The 18,110-nt window shown below is 27.7% G+C and overlaps 3 protein-coding genes across 9 annotated transcripts; 2 read left to right on the top strand and 1 right to left on the bottom strand.

Annotated features, from left to right (window-relative positions):
* The first annotated feature begins 855 nt into the window (after positions 1–855).
* Positions 856–4,678, top strand: LOC123271548 (probable protein arginine N-methyltransferase 6). Its single transcript, XM_044737906.1, has 5 exons — positions 856–1,058; positions 1,204–1,318; positions 1,398–1,764; positions 2,775–3,288; positions 4,552–4,678. Exons 1-4 carry the CDS (start codon positions 1,014–1,016, stop codon positions 3,286–3,288), a joined length of 1,041 nt encoding a protein of 346 aa, XP_044593841.1. The 5' UTR covers positions 856–1,013; the 3' UTR covers positions 4,552–4,678.
* LOC123271547 (choline/ethanolaminephosphotransferase 1) lies at positions 4,668–11,945 on the bottom strand. Of its 6 annotated transcripts, XM_044737901.1 has the most exons (10): positions 11,370–11,945; positions 11,115–11,262; positions 10,235–10,357; positions 9,092–9,195; positions 8,747–8,881; positions 7,139–7,267; positions 6,722–6,853; positions 6,064–6,222; positions 5,861–5,986; positions 4,668–4,849 (listed from the first exon to the last, which is right to left on the bottom strand). In XM_044737901.1, exons 1-10 carry the CDS (start codon positions 11,610–11,612, stop codon positions 4,688–4,690), a joined length of 1,461 nt encoding a protein of 486 aa, XP_044593836.1. In that variant the 5' UTR covers positions 11,613–11,945; the 3' UTR covers positions 4,668–4,687. The 6 variants fall into 6 exon arrangements, with proteins under 6 accessions (XP_044593836.1, XP_044593837.1, XP_044593838.1 ...); XM_044737902.1 differs by lacking the exon at positions 8,747–8,881; XM_044737903.1 differs by lacking the exon at positions 6,722–6,853.
* A 129-nt stretch (positions 11,946–12,074) lies between these two features.
* On the top strand, positions 12,075–14,194 carry LOC123271550 (mediator of RNA polymerase II transcription subunit 21). Of its 2 annotated transcripts, XM_044737908.1 has the most exons (3): positions 12,075–12,220; positions 13,554–14,090; positions 14,155–14,194. In XM_044737908.1, exons 1-2 carry the CDS (start codon positions 12,179–12,181, stop codon positions 14,061–14,063), a joined length of 552 nt encoding a protein of 183 aa, XP_044593843.1. In that variant the 5' UTR covers positions 12,075–12,178; the 3' UTR covers positions 14,064–14,090; positions 14,155–14,194. The 2 variants fall into 2 exon arrangements, with proteins under 2 accessions (XP_044593843.1, XP_044593842.1); XM_044737907.1 differs by lacking the exon at positions 14,155–14,194 and having other exon boundaries at positions 13,554–14,130.
* The last annotated feature ends 3,916 nt before the right edge of the window (positions 14,195–18,110 follow it).

Here is an 18,110-nt window from a genome sequence, read left to right on the forward strand (position 1 = left end):
TCCGGTCTTGAAATATCAATTTGTTCGGGAGTAATCGTTGGTACATCCAAAATGGGGTGACATCCGGACGTCCACGTAAAATTTTTTTCAAAACGTTTTTTTTTTCAAAATAGCAACTTAAAATGATTTTAGAAATTAAAAGATGGTTTAATTTAAGTGTTTTTTCGGTGTACATCTACTTATATCATTGTATAAGTGTAGTATGCTTGTGATAGAGGCATTTAAAGATCACAAAATTGCTTGAACTTGACGAGTCGAGTATAAAGCACAACCTCACGCGCTTCGCGCTATGAGGCGTGCAAAAAATTTTGGTACGCCCTTATGGCACCCAGGGTACCTACCGGAAGCCATAAGGGCGTACCAAAAAATTTTTTTTCGGGAAACAACGTATTTTTACTTGAAACGCGTAGAAATGACGAAAAAAAATTTTTTTCAAATTTGAAATTTTTTGGTACGCCCTTATGGCACCGGAGGTACCCACTGGAGGCCATAAGGGCGTACCAAAAAAAATTTCAAATTTGAAAAAAATTTTTTTTTGTCATTTCTACGCGTTTCAAGTAAAAATACGTTGTTTCCCGAAAAAAAATTTTTTGGTACGCCCTTATGGCTTCCGGTAGGTACCCTGGGTCAATAATTGGGGCTTTTACCTTACGTGTAAAACTACTGTGCAAATATTTTCTTGAAGGTTTCAATTATTAGCAACAATTTTTTTTAATTTAAAAAGCTCAAGTACTATTTATTTATCATTGAAATAAAAAAATCCGCAGTAATACCTACGCCCGCAGTAATACCCACACTTACCCTATAGGTATTAACTATGGAACTATGGAAGGTAGAGAGAGATACTATATACTATTTACTTTTTAGTAAAAGCACACGTCACTGTATATATGTAATAAGTACACACGTGATATTATATTCACACATCATAACATCAAGTTCATTAATTGATACCGGCGTCAACCTGTCATTAATTAATTAACTTATATATTATAAATTAAATAATAACAAACATGGAGACTCCTGATGAATATTTTAGGAGTTATGAAAACCTTGAGGTAAGTAATTAAATCTGATATATTAATTTTTACTAAAAAAATATTTAAAAACTAACCTAACTTTTTTAGCACATTTTTAATAATTATAATTATTAAGTTATTAATTATTTAGTTGACTATTAATTAATTATTAATATTATTTTAGGTCCATGGATTGATGTTGAGTGACAATCCTCGTATGACAGCTTATAAAAATGCTATTTTAGATAAAAAAGATTTATTTCATAACAAAATTGTGATGGATGTTGGAGCCGGTACCGGTAAATATATTTTTCAGTTAATTCTAGTCTCATTAAAATATTTTTCTTATAAATATTATTAAAAATTATTTTGTTCAAGGAATTCTATCTATTTTTTGCGCGCAAGCTGGAGCAGCTAAAGTATACTCAGTAGAAGCAAGTAAATTATCAGAACTTATTGAACAAGTAGTTGATGAAAATAATTACAAAGAAGTTATTAAAATAATTCCTAGTAAACTAGAGGATATTAAACTGGAGATAGATGAAAAAGTAGACATTATAGTTTCTGAGTGGATGGGCTTTTATTTAGTTCACGAAGGAATGTTAGATACTATTTTGACAGCTCGTGATCGGTTTTTAAAATCAGACGGACTTATTTTTCCTTGTATTGCTAAATTGTACGCTGTACCGTGTCAAGTTCCTTGTTTGTTTGAGTTTTGGGAGAATATTTATGGAGTTAAAATGACGTGAGTATTATTTTAAAATTTATATTTAGTTTTAAATTTATATTTTAGCTTTAAATTTTTAGTTTTAATTTATATTTTAAGTTCAAAGATTTTTTGTTTGTAATTTTCATTGTTGATTTAATTTTTAGTTATTTTTTTTTAACTTCCCGCTAAGAAAATTGAAAATTTTCAAAAATCGGGAAGTTATTGGTTTTACCCCGTTTTTCGAAAATCGAGTTTTCATCAGATCTCGACGTTTTGAGGTCCTAGGAAGCTTTCCTGACTATTCCCGCGAGGGTGTCACTATGTCTGTATGTATGTGTGTGTGTGTAAGTATGTAAATCTCTTATAACTTTTGAACGGTTGAACCGATTTCATCGCGGTTGGTGCCATTCGAAAGGGCTTCGCCAAACTTAGATTTCCTGTTAGTTTGAACCGATTCGGACCGATAGATTTTGAGAAATTTGGAGAAATCTAAAAAAAAGTAGGAAAAAAATTTTTTTCTGAAGTGGTTTTTTTGGGATAACTTTTAAACGGCTCAACCGATCGATTCCAAAAACTAATCAGCTCTCAACCTTGAAAAACCACGTCGATCGGTCAAAATCGGTTGATTCGTTCGAGAGATATCGTGAACGAAAGAAAACCGAAAAAAGTGTTTTTTCAGAGTTACTCCGAAATTTCTAGTTTGACCAATTGAAACTTAGAAATTATTTATAAGGCTTAAAAAACTACGTAGAATGCCGCCAACCGCGTAAAAATCGGTTCATTCATTCAAAAGTTATTGCGGTATGAACATTCAAAAAATAGTGTTCTATGAAACTTCTATCAGACTTTTGAGCTCAAAGAGCTCAAAAGCAAAGAAAAGGTATCTTTTTGAGCTCGGAGAGCTTAAAACAACACACAGATTGTACTTTTGAGCTCGAAGAGCTCAAAAAAGCGGCCAGGTATTAACGGAATTAGCGGGAAGTTGCAGGGATGGCCTTTAGGGTCAACCGTTTTCCTAATTTTTTTATTTTTTTTTATTTTAATAGATGCATTGGTAAAGCACTGAGAGAACAAAAATCATCAAAACCCGAAATAATTTTAGTTGATCCAAAAGACATAATCGCTGAAGAAAAAATCCTCGCGTGGATTGACTTGAAAACTGCGACTTCAGACGACTTGAATACTATTGGTGGCCAGGATTTAGTATTTCCGACCACTGAAAACGGCAAATTCGAGGGAGTTTGCATTTGGTGGGACGTCGAGTTTCATGATGATCTGATTTTATCAACCGCACCTTCCGAACCCCCTACTCACTGGAAGCAAACGCTGATTACGCTGCCAAATAATTGCCAAGTCGAACAAGGAGAGCCGATCGCGTTTCGTGTCACGCTAAATCGTGATAATGATAGGCGCAAATATAATTTAGAGTTGGTGGTTTTAAACCCTGATGAAACTGATCATGACTTGCCGTGTAGTTGTCATTTTACGAAGTGTATTGTCGCAAGAGAGTATCTTAAACATCATAGTCAAGAAATAGACACGAATAATGGGTTCGAATAAGTAAGTGGATTTTTTGTTTGAAATGTAAAAGGTAAAAAAATAAAATAAATATTTTTTATTATTTACAAAATATCATTATTATTATTATTATCGAATAAAAATTTTTTTTTCGTATTTATTATTACTATTATTATTAAATGAAATTTTTTTATTGAATTATTTTTTTTTTCCTTGCTGAGTTGTGCTCAGCTGCCCTTTGGGGAATCCCGTACAGCCAATGTTTGTACTGAACCGATTTAAAAAATTTTTTCACCGTTCAGAGGCTACACTATCTCCTGCTGACATGGGCTCTATTACATCATAATTAATTTAAACATTTTTGTTAAATACCCGTGCGAAGCCGGGGCGACTTGCTAGTTACTATTATTATTAAAAAAAATTTTTTTATTGTTCTTTTTTATTATTATTATTATTAAATAAAAAATTTTTTTCGCATTTATTATTGCTATAATTATTAAAAAGTTTTTTTAATTAATAATATTAATAATAATAACTCTAAAGTATTATTATTATTATTATCATCGAATAAAATTTTTTTTTCGCATTTATTATTATTATTATTACTAATATTGAGGTAAAAATTTTTGTTTATTAAATTGGAATTACAAATAATGGATACAATAATTGTAATTATTAAAAAAAAAAAAACTTTATTTTGTACATACATAACATGTGGTCTATTGAATCCATTTTTACAATAATAGATATGAAATATATAGATATATATATATATATATATATATATATATATATATATATATATATATATATATATTATATGTTTGTTTTTAATAATTTAAATACATTTTTTTTTTATTTAATTTCAATCGAACAGTAAAATTTAATAAAAAACTAATCTCATTACGATTTTGGCATAAACAAAGAAAAAAAGAAATATAAGTAATTATTATTCAGAGTATTATTATAATGAACGAGTTTCAAATATTATTTTTGAAAAATAATTTCGTAAGTTTGTGCTACTAGGTGAAAAAAAAAAAGTTACTTTTTAAATCTAATTAACAGTAATTAAATAAAGTAATAATTATAATAAAATTGTGACCTGAATTAATTTTTGATTAAAATGAACGACCAAACAGAATAAAAAAAAAAATTCTTCTAACATAAATAAATAAATGATTTATATCTAGACCGAAAATTTTTTCCGAACGCTTTTTAAATACAAATATAAAATTACTGTTTAAGCCGGAATAATTAATTTTACAATAGTTTGATTTTTTATTAATAAAATTAAATTTTTTTCAGGTTTCGAAACGCACTTTTCCGTACGATCACAGATCTTTTGTTTTATTAAATTGCTATGCTAATCTTAATTATTTCCCTGCTAAATTTTTTTATTGTATTCATTTAGATTTTTTTTGTTTAATTAATTTCTTAATTATCAGTGATGTTTTTTCGTTGATTTCGTCCGTTGCAACCTATTAGAACCATTTTTATCTGAGTCATTCGTGTATGGAATTCTGAATAGCATAATTTTCAGGTGATTACAGATTTCTAAACAAACTTGAGAGCTGTACTTCAAAAAATCAAATGCAACCCAGATCTGAAATTAAAAAAAAAAATTTTTTTTAATTATAATTTTTTCATAATAATTTAATAATTAACTAGCAATCTTGCAGTCACTACGTGACTGCTGTGACTTGTGAACTATAAATAAATCAAATTTTGGTTTATTCAATTATGAATTTTGTCAAATTGCACTGCACTTTTTTAATTATTGACATTTCTAAAGATATAAGCCCATCCTAACGTTACACTCATCAAGAGCTTTCATTTGAGTACCCACATGCATTTTTGATATATTTTTCATATATACATATATAGTATATATAAATATATAAAATATATGAAAAATTGATGTGGGTACTCAAATGAAAGGTCTTGATGCGTGTAACATCGGGATGAGCTTATATCTTTAAAAATATAATAAGTTGACAAAATACAATATAATTTCTTAATTATTGACATTTTTAAAGATATAAGCTCATCCTGATGTAACACTCATCAAGACCTTTCATTTGAGTACCCACATCAATTTTTCATATATTTTATATATTTATGAATATTATATATATGTATATATGAAAAATATATCAAAAATACATGTAGGTACTCAAATGAAAGGTCTCGATGAGTGTAACATCATGATGAGCTTATATCTTTAAAAATATAATAAGTTGACAAAATACAATATAATTTCTTAATTATTGACATTTTTAAAGATATAAGCTCATCCTGATGTCACACTCATCAAGACCTTTCATTTGAGTACCCACATGCATTTTTTATATATTTTTCATATATACATATATAGTATATATAAATATTTAAAATATATGAAAAATTGATGTGGGTACTCAAACGAAAGGTCTCGATGAGTGTAACATCGGGATGAGCTTATATCTTCAAAAATATCAATATTTCACAAGATAAAAGGTCATTTCTTAATTATGTATCTAAAGATAGTAAAGATGAAAAAAAATAATTTTTTTATAAAATTTCTGTAAAAATATTTTTCATAATAATCCAATAATTAATTATCATTAATACTCACAAAGCACAACCAAAGAACATAGTACTCATCAAAGTAGAAATTGAAATATTGATTAAGGAACAGCATACACGGTCCAATCAACGCAGTATCAAGATATTCCATTTCATTTTTCGTCATATGCGCTACCTAAAAAATAAATAACATTAATTAACACTCTTAAATAATTAAAAAAATTTTTTTTTTTAATTAAATAAAATACTCACGACCAATCGATTAGTAACTTTAGCAGCTACCATACCAAAGGATAAAATATAGAGCGCTGGATGATTTTGATAGACTTGATCCGCACTTTTCCGGTAAATAATATACGCCGGCACGACGACGAGGCTGAAGGGTATGATCGGCGACAGGACCGATGTTCCCTGGACAAAATAAAATAATTAATAAATCATATTCAAATTTAAATATTCACAAGAAAAAAAAAACTCAAAATAATTTTTTTATTAAAGAAGAAATAGAAAAAATTCATGCAGTTCATTCAACTAATTAGTAACATTGCATTTATTATGAATCACAAGTATGAATTAAATGTAATTAATTTAATATTAAATGATTAAAATGAAAAAAGATAAAAAAAAGCAAATTAAATTAAATAAATAGCACAGCCAAATACTTATATTTTTATTAAAAAAAAAAAAAAAAAAAAATTAAAACAGTATTTTGTGATTAAAAAATTTTTTTCAAGTGATCAAGTTAATGTGGAATGTCGTAGCGTATAGAGTAATATATTTTTTATAATTATAATTATAATTAAAAAAATTAATTTTGATTAGAAAAAAAATTTTTGAGTGCTTAAAAAATTATTTCCTCTTTCTCTCTCTTTTCATTTTCTTTTTTTTTTTTTTCGTGATATTAACTTACGGCGACGGTTGAACCATTTTTTCCAACACCACCACCCAGAATAACAGATAAACTGCTTTGTGCAAGTAAAATAGCTATTCCCACAGTGCACCATAACGAAACTACCTTGAGCTCTGTGCCAATGAGTGGCAACTGAACATAAAAATAATTATTTATTCAACTAATAACTAAAAAAATAATTATAAATTATATTTATAAAAAATAAGCTGAAAATTTTTTTATTATTTTTAATTCCGGTGGGAAGCGATTTTTTTATATTCTTCAGCGGCATACCCATAAGCATTGCGATGGCTCAAAACATAAAATAAAATAAAATGATTTTTATTAAATAGTAAGTTAATTTTTTTTTTGCTAATAGTTTTTCTACAGAGATTGTTTATTTTTTTTTTTTTTTTTTCAGCGAGTTTTATCACTTACTGCTATTGTCGAACCATTTTTGCCGATCCCACCGGACGAAAATGATTTTACAAAGTCTATGAAGACTAAAAAAAATCCGCAATAAAAAATTCCGGATATCAATTGAGACATTGTAGTCATTCCAAGGATCTAAACAAATTTTTTCCGTCGATTAAAAAACTTCTTTTTGGAAAATTTTTCTATTGGAAAAAATAATAAAATTATTTTTTTGAAGGAAATAGATTATATTAGCCCGGTGAATACGCTCTGACAATTCCTGGTTTAATTAAATGTAATGATACTGTAATTATGTAGATTTTTAAAATTTTTATGTAACAAATTAATTTTTATAAAAAATACTTAAAAACTGCCGTGACTTGTGAAATATAAAATATTAAAATTTTGATTTATTAGATAATGACTTTTGTTAAAATGCACTGTACTTTCTTAAATATTAACGTTTTTAAGGATATAAGCTCATCATGGTGTTACACTCATCAAGAGCTTTCATTTAAGTACCCACATCAATTTTTTATATATTTTATATATTTATATATATGTATATATGAAAAATATATCAAAAATGCATGTAGGTATTCAAATGAAAGGTCTTGGTGAGTATAACATCGGGATGAGCTTATATCTTTGAAAATATCAATAATTAAGAAATTATATTGTATTTTGTCAACTTATGATGATTTTAAAGATATCAGCTCATCCTCATGTTACACTCATCGAGACCTTTCATTTGAGTACCCACATGCATTTTTGATATATTTTTCATATATACATATATATAATATATATAAATATGTAAAATATATGAAAAATTGATGTGGGTACTCAAATGAAAGGTCTCGGTGAGTGTAACGTCGAGATGAGCTTATATCTTTAAAAATGTCAGTGATTAAAAAATTATATTGTATTTTGTCAACTCAGAATATTTTTAAAGATATAAGCTCATCCTAATGTTACACTCATCAATACCTTTCATTTGAGTACCCACATCAATTTTTCATATATTTTATACATTTATATATATAAATATATATTATATATATGTATATATGAAAAATATATAAAAAATTGATGTGGGTATTCAAATGAAAGGTCTCGATGAGTGTTACATCAAGATGAGCTTATATCTTTAAAAATGTCAATATTTCACAAGATAAAAGGTAATTTCTTAATTATGTATCTAGAGATAGAACATTTTTAAATGCAGTCTAAATACCTATCATAATAAACTGGCTATCGGTTAAATATCTATAAATACAGTATCATTTAAAAATAACAAGTCCCATATAAATAAATAAATAAATAATTAATTACTAAATGCATGTATGAGGCTAAAAAATATGAAGTATTGAAATGGCTGGGGATAAAACTATAAAAAAAAATGATCTAAGAAGAAATATATAATATTTGTATACATATGCCGGCGTTGAAATGGAATTATGTATTGACATGCCATGCTACATCCCGTCCTCAAGGATATAAAATTTTTAGTAGCAGCAAACATATGATAAAAATAATTTCAACAATGATTAAATAATTCATTAATCTGTCATAATTTGTTCTCTTAACAGGATTTAATTATTTTTTTTGTTTTAATCATCGTGGACTTACAGCAACAGTCGACCCGTTTTTTCCAACTCCACCAGTAAAAATAACGGTAAACATCGAATTAAAACTCGATAACGCACAGATGGTTGTTACACCACCGATTAAATACTTTAATTGCAAGCCATTTAAGTAGGGAATCTGTAAACAAATACTTTTCTCGGTTAAATTTGATTATTTTACGGCGACTCCCAGGGTTTTGTTCATTGTCAGACGTTTCTGCGCTTCTACCTTTCTTTCGTCTAGATTTTAGTGCTTTGATTATGACAAATAGTTGCTGTGAATTTTTGGCTTATATAATAATAATAATAATGATAAGGGATTATTTTATTATATTGAAAAAAATACAACCTCAGTCATCCAAATTTCTGGGCCAAATATCGCAGACGTCAGGTGAATTGAGATTATGGTAAACTGAGCTTCTGTAACATCTATTTTTCCAAACTTCAGTGAACCTAAATTGATTATAAATTATAAAAAAAATTATAAATTATAAAATTGACATAAAAATTAAAGAGTAACTAATGATAATATTAATTTAATAAATTATCAGTGCGTAAAAATATCATTATGCTTGACTGAATTTTATATATTAATAATTATTTTTTATAAATTTAATTTTAGAGTCTAAATAAAAATACTATAATTTTTTTTTTAATTAAAATTTTATCTATATGCACTTAAGATAAAAAAAATTTTTTTCTATCTAAGTCCTTGAATTTCTTAAAAAAATTCAAAAGTTTTCTTTAAAAAATTACAATTGAAAAAATAAAATTTTTGTGAAATATTGAGATTTTTTAAAATATAAGCTTATCCCGATGTTGCACTCATCGAGACCTTTCATTTGAGTACCCACATGCAATTTTGATATATTTTTCATATATTTATATATATTACATATATGTATGTATGAAAAATATATGAAAAATTCATGTGGGTACTCAAATGAAAGTTCTTGACGAGTGTAACATCGGGATGAGCTTATATTTTAAAAAATATCATAAGTTGATAAAATACAAGGTCATTTCTTAATTATTGACATTTTTAAAGATATAAGCTCACTCCGATGGTACACTCATCGAGACCTTTCATTTGAGTACCCACATCAATTTTTCATATATTTTATATATTTATATATATATTATATATATTTATATATGAAAAATATATAAAAATGCATGTGGGTATTCAAATGAAAGCTCTTGATGAGTGCAACATCAGGATGAGCTTATATCTTTATAAATGTCAATATTTAAGAAAGTACAGTGCAATTTAACAAAAGTCATTATTTAATAAAGCAAAATTTTATATATTTATAGTTCACAAGTCACGGCAGTCACATAGTGACTGCAAGGTTGTTAGTTGTTTATTAATTTAATTTTAGAGTCTAAATAAAAATACTATCATCTTTTTTTAATTAAAAAATTATTTTTCCGCACTTACGATTAAAAAAAAATTTTTTTTTATAAAGAATTTTTTAATCATAAACTTTACCTGAAACATAACTCTGCCAGTGCGCGCAGTAAAAAAGTGTCATCGCACAAAAGCACTGGAAAAACATCCAATTAGGATAATGTCCTAATTGCACTGCTATGCATGCCGATAGCGCAACAAAAACTAAAAACAAAGAATAAAATCAATTAACAATAATAATAATAATAATATCAAGAATAAATAACAATACACACATCACATAACTATATTGTCTTTTAAGAATAAATAAAAAAAAAAACCTCAGTTTAATAACACACTATCAATTTACTTCTTATCATATTAATATGCCGAGTAGATTTAATTTAAAACGCAAGTGTAAATAATTCACAATAAAAATACAAAATTAATTATCAACTCTCTAATTTGTTTTCAATACTCTGTTATAATTATTCTATTAGATCTAATTTAATGACTGTGCATAAAATACTTAACCGCTGACCTTTAAATGTTGATAAAAAATAATATTTTTAAGATAATTTTTTATTAAAAAAATTCTTCGATAATTTTTAAAAATTTCTACAAATGGAATTTTTTTATTTTTCTTAAATAATAAATTAAGTCTAGAAAATTATTTACAAAAAATTTAATAATTTTTTGGAGCTTCTGAAGAATTAAAAAAAATTTTTTTTCAAGGCAGCAAACTAATATTTTCACAAAAAAATTTTTTTACATTATTCAAAGTGTAATTAAAAAATAATACCAAAGTTAGCCGACGTTTTTAATTTTTTTTTTCATTAATAAAATTAGAACAAAAAAAATTGCACTTACAATTTTTCAAGTTTTTCATAAATAAAAATTTTTTTTGTAATAATTTTTTAAATAAAAAAATTTTCAGATGTCAGCTAACTTAATTTTGATAATTAAAAATGACAATACATACCAGTAGATACAGAATCACATCCATGATCAAACAATTCTCCAAGCGGCGAAGAAGATCCAGTTCTTCTGGCCTGTTTTCCGTCTATAGAATCCAAGCTTTGGTAAATAAATAAACCTAGAGCGCACAAGAAGCAAGCCCATCTTGGTGGCTGTAAAAAACCAGCATTAATTAATCAATTAATTAATTAATTATTACCAGCCTTGAAAAGTTATTAATAAATAAAAAAAAAAAAAAAAAAAAAAAAAATAAACATACCTCAGCCTTGGCGTCAGGACTATAATAAACAAGTATCAACGTCGTAGCAATATTAATAACAAGTCCTACAATTGTTATAAGATTGGGAGCCAGCCAAAGGGGCACTTTGCTAACCAACCAGTCCCACCAGGGTTGGAGATAACTGTCCAACAAGCTAGCACTCGAGCAGCTGTATTTATGCTCTGACAAGCGCTTCAGTTGTCCAGGTGACAGTATTTTTTCCTTGTAAAACTGCATCATCATCTTAGATTTTTTTTTATAATTACTAGAGTATCTTTATGGTTTAAATATCAAATAATAATTTTTTAGTATTTATTCAACCGTTTTTAACAGCAATTCAAACTCACAAGTCCAGCTAGACATAACAATTATTTAAATTATTTTTTTTTTTATAAAACTTCACTATCCTTGGTACTTTTATTTCACATTTGGATTATCAACCGGACATTTATTCTTAACCAATTATTATTTATTGGATTTAATATTACTACTGTCAACTATTAACTGTGACATTGATAGTTTTTACCGAAATGTGTGCTCCACATCAGACACACATCGGAACACATCAGTAAATATCATGAATCATGATTAAAATTACTAGAATTTTTTAGTTACTTCTAGAGAGTTTTAGTGTTTTTTTATTTTTATGTACCGACTGCTGGGAAAAAAGAGCGTTGCTTTCCTGCCATGCAGTTTTGATATGTGACATAACCTTAATGTGAACAATTAAACAGGAATTTTTTATAAAATATTTTTATTGTTAAAAACAAATTAATATTCTGAGATTTTTTTAAAATAGTTTTTTCAAAATGGCGGACCGCTTGACGCAACTTCAAGACACAGTTAATCAGGTATTGTTTTTATATATGCTTGTCAGTAGTAATTTTGTTTTTGTAAACAAATTATTATTTTTGTGTTTATATTGTCAATTTTTATTTTTTTGTTGTAATTTTGGAAATTTTAATAATAATATTGTTTATTAAATAAATTTTTATTATTATTGTGGTTTTAAGGTTGGAAAAAATTTGTTTGAAAATAAATTAGTTGTAGAAAATTCATTTAATTTTTATAAAATATTAATTACAATTAAAAATTTCTAAGTCAATTTATTATGATAAGTATTTAAGCTGCGTTCAAAAATGCTCTATTTCTGGATACATAATTAAGAAATGACCTAGTATCTTGAGAAATATTGACATTTTTAAAGATATAAGCTCATCATGATGTTACACTCATCGAGACCTTTCATTTGAGTACCTACATGTGTTTTTGATATATTTTTCATATATACATATATATAATATTCATAAATATATAAAATATATGAAAAATTGATGTGGGTACTCAAATGAAAGGTCTTGATGAGTGTAAGATCAGAATGAGCTTATATCTTTAAAAATGTCAATAATTAAGAAATTATATTGTATTTTGTCAACTTTTGATATTTTTAAAGATATAATCTCATCATAGTGTTACACTCATCGAGAGCTTTCATTTGAGTACCCACATCAATTTTTCATATATTTTATATATTTATGAACATTATATATGTGTATATATGAAAAATATATCAAAAATACATGTAGGTACTCAAATGAAAGGTCTCGATGAGTGTAACATCATAATGAGCTTATATCTTTAAAAATGTCATAAGTTGACAAAATACAATATAATTTCTTAATTATTGACATTTTTAAAGATATAAGCTCATCATGATGTTACACTCATCAAGACCTTTCATTTGAGTACCCATATCAATTTTTCATACATTTTATATATTTATATATATTATATATATGTATATATGGAACATATATCAAAAATATATGTAGGTACTCAAATGAAAGGTCTCGATGAGTGTAACATCATGATGAGCTTATATCTTTAAAAACGTCAATATTTAAGAAAGTACAGTGCAATTTAACAAAATTCATTATTTAATAAAGCAAAATTTTAATTTTTTATAATTCACAAGTCACATATTGACTGCAAGGTTGTCAGTATATAATTAAATAATAATTGATACATAATTATAATAATAATAATAATAAACTATTATTTTTTTATAAAAAAAATATTTTTTAATTTAAAATTTATTTTTTAAATAATTCAACTTCTTATTATTACTTATAAATTATTATTAATTCATTTAATAATTAATTTTTCATAAAATTTACTATCCAGCAAGCCGAGCACTTTTGCAACAGCGTAGGAATCCTCCAACAATACTCGACCCCGAGTAAGTTCCCGGGTTTCGACCGAATAGGAACTCCGCAGCCGCATCAGCCGCAAGAAGACTACGCGGCTTTGTTCGCGACGCTGATCATCAGGTGCGCCAAGGACATCGACACGCTGATCGAGAGTTTGCCGAGCGAAGAGTCTTCCCAAGAGCTCCAAGTAGCGAGTCTCAGCCGCCTCGAGCAAGAGAACCTGGAAGCCGGCGAGCAGCTGGAAGAAGTCGTTCGCCAAGGCGAAGCTCTCTTGCAGCGCATCCAGGCCGCGTTGCAAGACATTGCTCAGAGCCAGCTTGACATGCAGAATCCCATCGCGCCGACAGCTTCGTCGCTCAATTCTGGGATTAATTCTACTCAGTTTCAGCAAGAGGCTTTTACTTCAAACTCTGTGTCCGGTAATGGCTCCAATTCTCATGCCAGTCACACGCCTGAAGCTTCTGCTGCTTCAATTAGTCAGTAAACAATTTAATATAAAATAATAATAATAATAAATAATAACATTGACAAATAAGTAATTAATAATAATTAATGATAAAAAATAAAAATAATAAATAATAAGTAATTATAATTTTTTAGGATCAACTTAATTAATTTTTGTAATATTAAATATCTCGTTAATATTATTCAATAAATTAATAATATTTATTTATAAAATTTAGTAATTAAATATTATTTTCACCAGATGTGAATAATTTAATTTTAAGTTATAAAGGCTAATAAAGCAGTTACAAGGAAATCTGCAAAGTAAAGAAAGAAGAATGGCTAGAGGGGAAAAGATCTAAGATCAATAAAAGTCGTAATATAACATGTCACAGTGGTGGGAAGCAGTGAACGCGTTTAGAGGGAAACCAAGAAAGAAAGCCAGCAAAGAGATTTCAGGTCATCAATGGACAAGTCACTCCATGTGTACCATGAATATCGATTTTCGAAACTTTTAACCATCGAACCATCGATGTTTTGACAAAAACATCGAAACATCTATTGTAGACATCGATGTTGAAAATGCGCGCAAAAATTCGAAAAAATTATAATTACAACCAAATTTGGCGTAAAAAGAAATAATTTTTAATTATTTTAATTATTATTGCCCGTACACCCTCAAAATTTTGACTAAAATTCAAAAAACCCTAAATAAGGCAAAAAAATTGCGAAGAACTGCAGCCACAGCGATGAATAAAATTTTTTGGACCCAGATCAAGCATGACTTTTATGTATTTCAATTCACTGAATCTGAATTTGAACGTTAATTAGCCCGTTGAGCCGTCAATATTTGAAAAAATAGCAAAAAACTAAAAAAAAATGGCAATAAATCATAAAAAATCGAAATTATCGAGATAAAAAAATTTTTTGGATTCAGATTGAGTATGATTAAAATTTAAAAAAATCTCAAAAACCAAAAAAATCGGGAAAATTAAAGTTATAAATCAGAGAAAAAAATCTATTCAACACTGCGTAGGTCATTTAAAGATTAAAAAAATTCGATACAATCGAACGACAGTCTGAAATTCGAAAATATGGTTATTTCGTACCTTCTCTTTACATGCTATTTTTTAAAAATTTTGTCAATTGTTCAATTCTAAGATCATATTCCAGCTATGAAAATGCACTTGCAAGTCATTAACAATTGTGTTTAATAGATTTTTTTTCCCATATTTATAACTGTAATTTTTCCGATCTGTTTTTGGTATTTTCAGATTTTTTTTTTTAATTTTTAGCGCTCGCTAAAAAATTTTTAGTAGAAATTTATTTCGATGTCGATGTTTCATTATTCTACATCGATCATCGATGTTTCGATTCCAAAAAAAATCGATGTTTCCCGGAAAAAACATCGATGTATATCGCCATCCCTAGTTGGGCTGGACCCAGTGAAGAAGTAATCCAGCACGCGGAAGAGATCTAGGAAGGGATGGAAGAGGGTCAGGAAGCACTGCTCGAAGAAGAGCTGTTCGACAGAGAGGATAATGAGACGAACGCAGATAACAAGGAAGCAGAGTTAAAGGCTGCCCTGAAAAGAATGAGAAATAAGAAGGTATCAGGGGAAGACGGGCTAGTTGCAGAATTCTACAAGGAGATGCCCGAGGAGGGAAAGCAGGAACTGTTGGATGCGCTAAATGAGATTTTGAGGAAAGGAAATCTACCGAAAGGCTGGTAATCTCAATGCGGGTTATAAAATACTCACCAACATAGTTACGACGAGGCTAGAGAAACCCTGTTAAAAAACTCCAATAAGATCCCATCAAAAGCGACAAAAGCCACTTAGAAACCAATAAAATTTATGGGTTTCTAAGTGGCTTTTGTCGCTTTTGATGGGATCCTATTAAAAATTTTAAACAGGGAATGGTGTGAAGAGAATAAAATACTCAATAGTCCAGGAGGAATCGGCGCATGAGTACCGAAAACTATTCCACCTCAATTTTTTTATGCGATTCTCTTCAAATTACCCTACTGATGATATAAATGCATGTTGCCAAGGGGCAACCCCGTGCCATATTGTTTAAATCGAAATTGTTTAAACAATTGCAAGGAATTGTTATTTTTCAACCGGACAAATTTTTTTTGTGTTCTTTATTAAAATACAATTAAAAAAGGTCCTATGGCTTTTCACGATAAAGTTAATATTTTTAGAGATATGAATTTTGAAAGGTTCGAAAAATCTTAAAGTTGGGTACTTTTGACCCATGAAAAATATATTAAAAAAAAAAATAAAATATAAATAATATTTTTTTTTAAATTCTTTATACAATAGTTAACAATAGCCTTAATTGCGATTTCTAAAAATTTAATTATTTATACCTGTTTTTAATTGTCAATTTCGCGCGCTCACAAGTATGCGTCACTTACCTATAAGTATCGCTGTCTCTCTCTGACTCATACGCTGCGTCGGTCTCTCGGTGTCCTGAATCATTATTTTTAATTTATCTTCTAAACAATTAACTTAATCAGAATTTTTATAGAAAGCAATGTTATCAATAATAAAATTATCTACAATTTGTTCTCAACAAATTTTTTTCTAAAATCAATTTTTCAAAAGTTATTTAAGGTTGAAGCCGAACATATAATTAAAATTACTTTCTTATTGGTTTATATTACTTTTTTGTTATTATCATAGAAATTTAGGCATTTTTATCAACAAAAATAAAATATAATGGTATTTGAACATTTTATGGGATCAAAAAAAATAAAGCTTTAGAAATGATAAAAATACAAGAAAATCGTGATGCTCTAGTCCCTCTTGGCAATGGCTTAGAATTAAGTACGAACGAGTTGAAAGACTTAGAAACTTTATATCTTAATATTTTGGGTAAAAAAGGTAAGACCGCGGATGAAGCCAGACAAATAATTTTTTCTCGTTGCTTTGGTAGTAATATTAATTTACCCAAAATTCCATGCACATCAGATTCCTTGCATTTGCATGCACTTAGAGCTTCTGCTCAAACATACGTTTGGAAACAAGCTTTAAATCCTCAATATAAAACATTAGATTTTACTCAGTTCGGATATAAAAAAGAAAATGATACTTTGCTACCTTTATTTATAAACAAAAGGTCATTTCCAACAGATCTTAAAAATCCGTGCAATTGTAAGAAAGCTTGTAAAACCAAAGCATGTTATTGTAGAAAAAATAATGTTAGTTGTATACTTTTATGTGGTTGTGATTCAGAAGACTGTAAGAATATAATATATAAAAATGACATTGATGATAAATAAATACTTATTTTTAAATCTTGTTCCATTATTTCATACTTCTACATGTATAACCTTTGCTTGGAGGAGTTATTTTATGTAAGTACTTTCTGTTATAATGACAAAAAAGTAATTTTAATTATATGTTCGGCTTCAACCTTAAATAACTTTTGAAAAATTGATTTTAGAAAAAAATTTGTTGAGAACAAATTGTAGATAATTTTATTATTGATAACATTGCTTTCTATAAAAATTCTGATTAAGTTAATTGTTTAGAAGATAAATTAAAAATAATGATTCAGGACACCGAGAGACCGACGCAGCGTATGAGTCAGAGAGAGACAGCGATACTTATAGGTAAGTGACGCATACTTGTGAGCGCGCGAAATTGACAATTAAAAACAGGTATAAATAATTAAATTTTTAGAAATCGCAATTAAGGCTATTGTTAACTATTGTATAAAGAATTTAAAAAAAAATATTATTTATATTTTATTTTTTTAATGTATTTTTCATGGGTCAAAAGTACCCAACTTTAAGATTTTTCGAACCTTTCAAAATTCATATCTCTAAAAATATTAACTTTATCGTGAAAAGCCATAGGACCTTTTTAATTGTATTTTAATAAAGAACACAAAAAAATTTGTCCGGTTGAAAAATAACAATTCCTTGCAATTGTTTAAACAATTTCGATTTAAACAATATGGCACGGGTTGCCGCCCTTGGCAACATGCATTTATATCATCAGTAAGGGTAATTTGAAGAGAATCGCATAAAAAAATTGAGGTGGAATAAGTTTTCGGTACTCATGTGCCGATTCCTC

The sequence above is a fragment of the Cotesia glomerata genome, linkage group LG9 (genome assembly GCF_020080835.1).
Source record: "Cotesia glomerata isolate CgM1 linkage group LG9, MPM_Cglom_v2.3, whole genome shotgun sequence".
Taxonomy (NCBI): Eukaryota; Metazoa; Arthropoda; class Insecta; order Hymenoptera; family Braconidae; genus Cotesia; species Cotesia glomerata.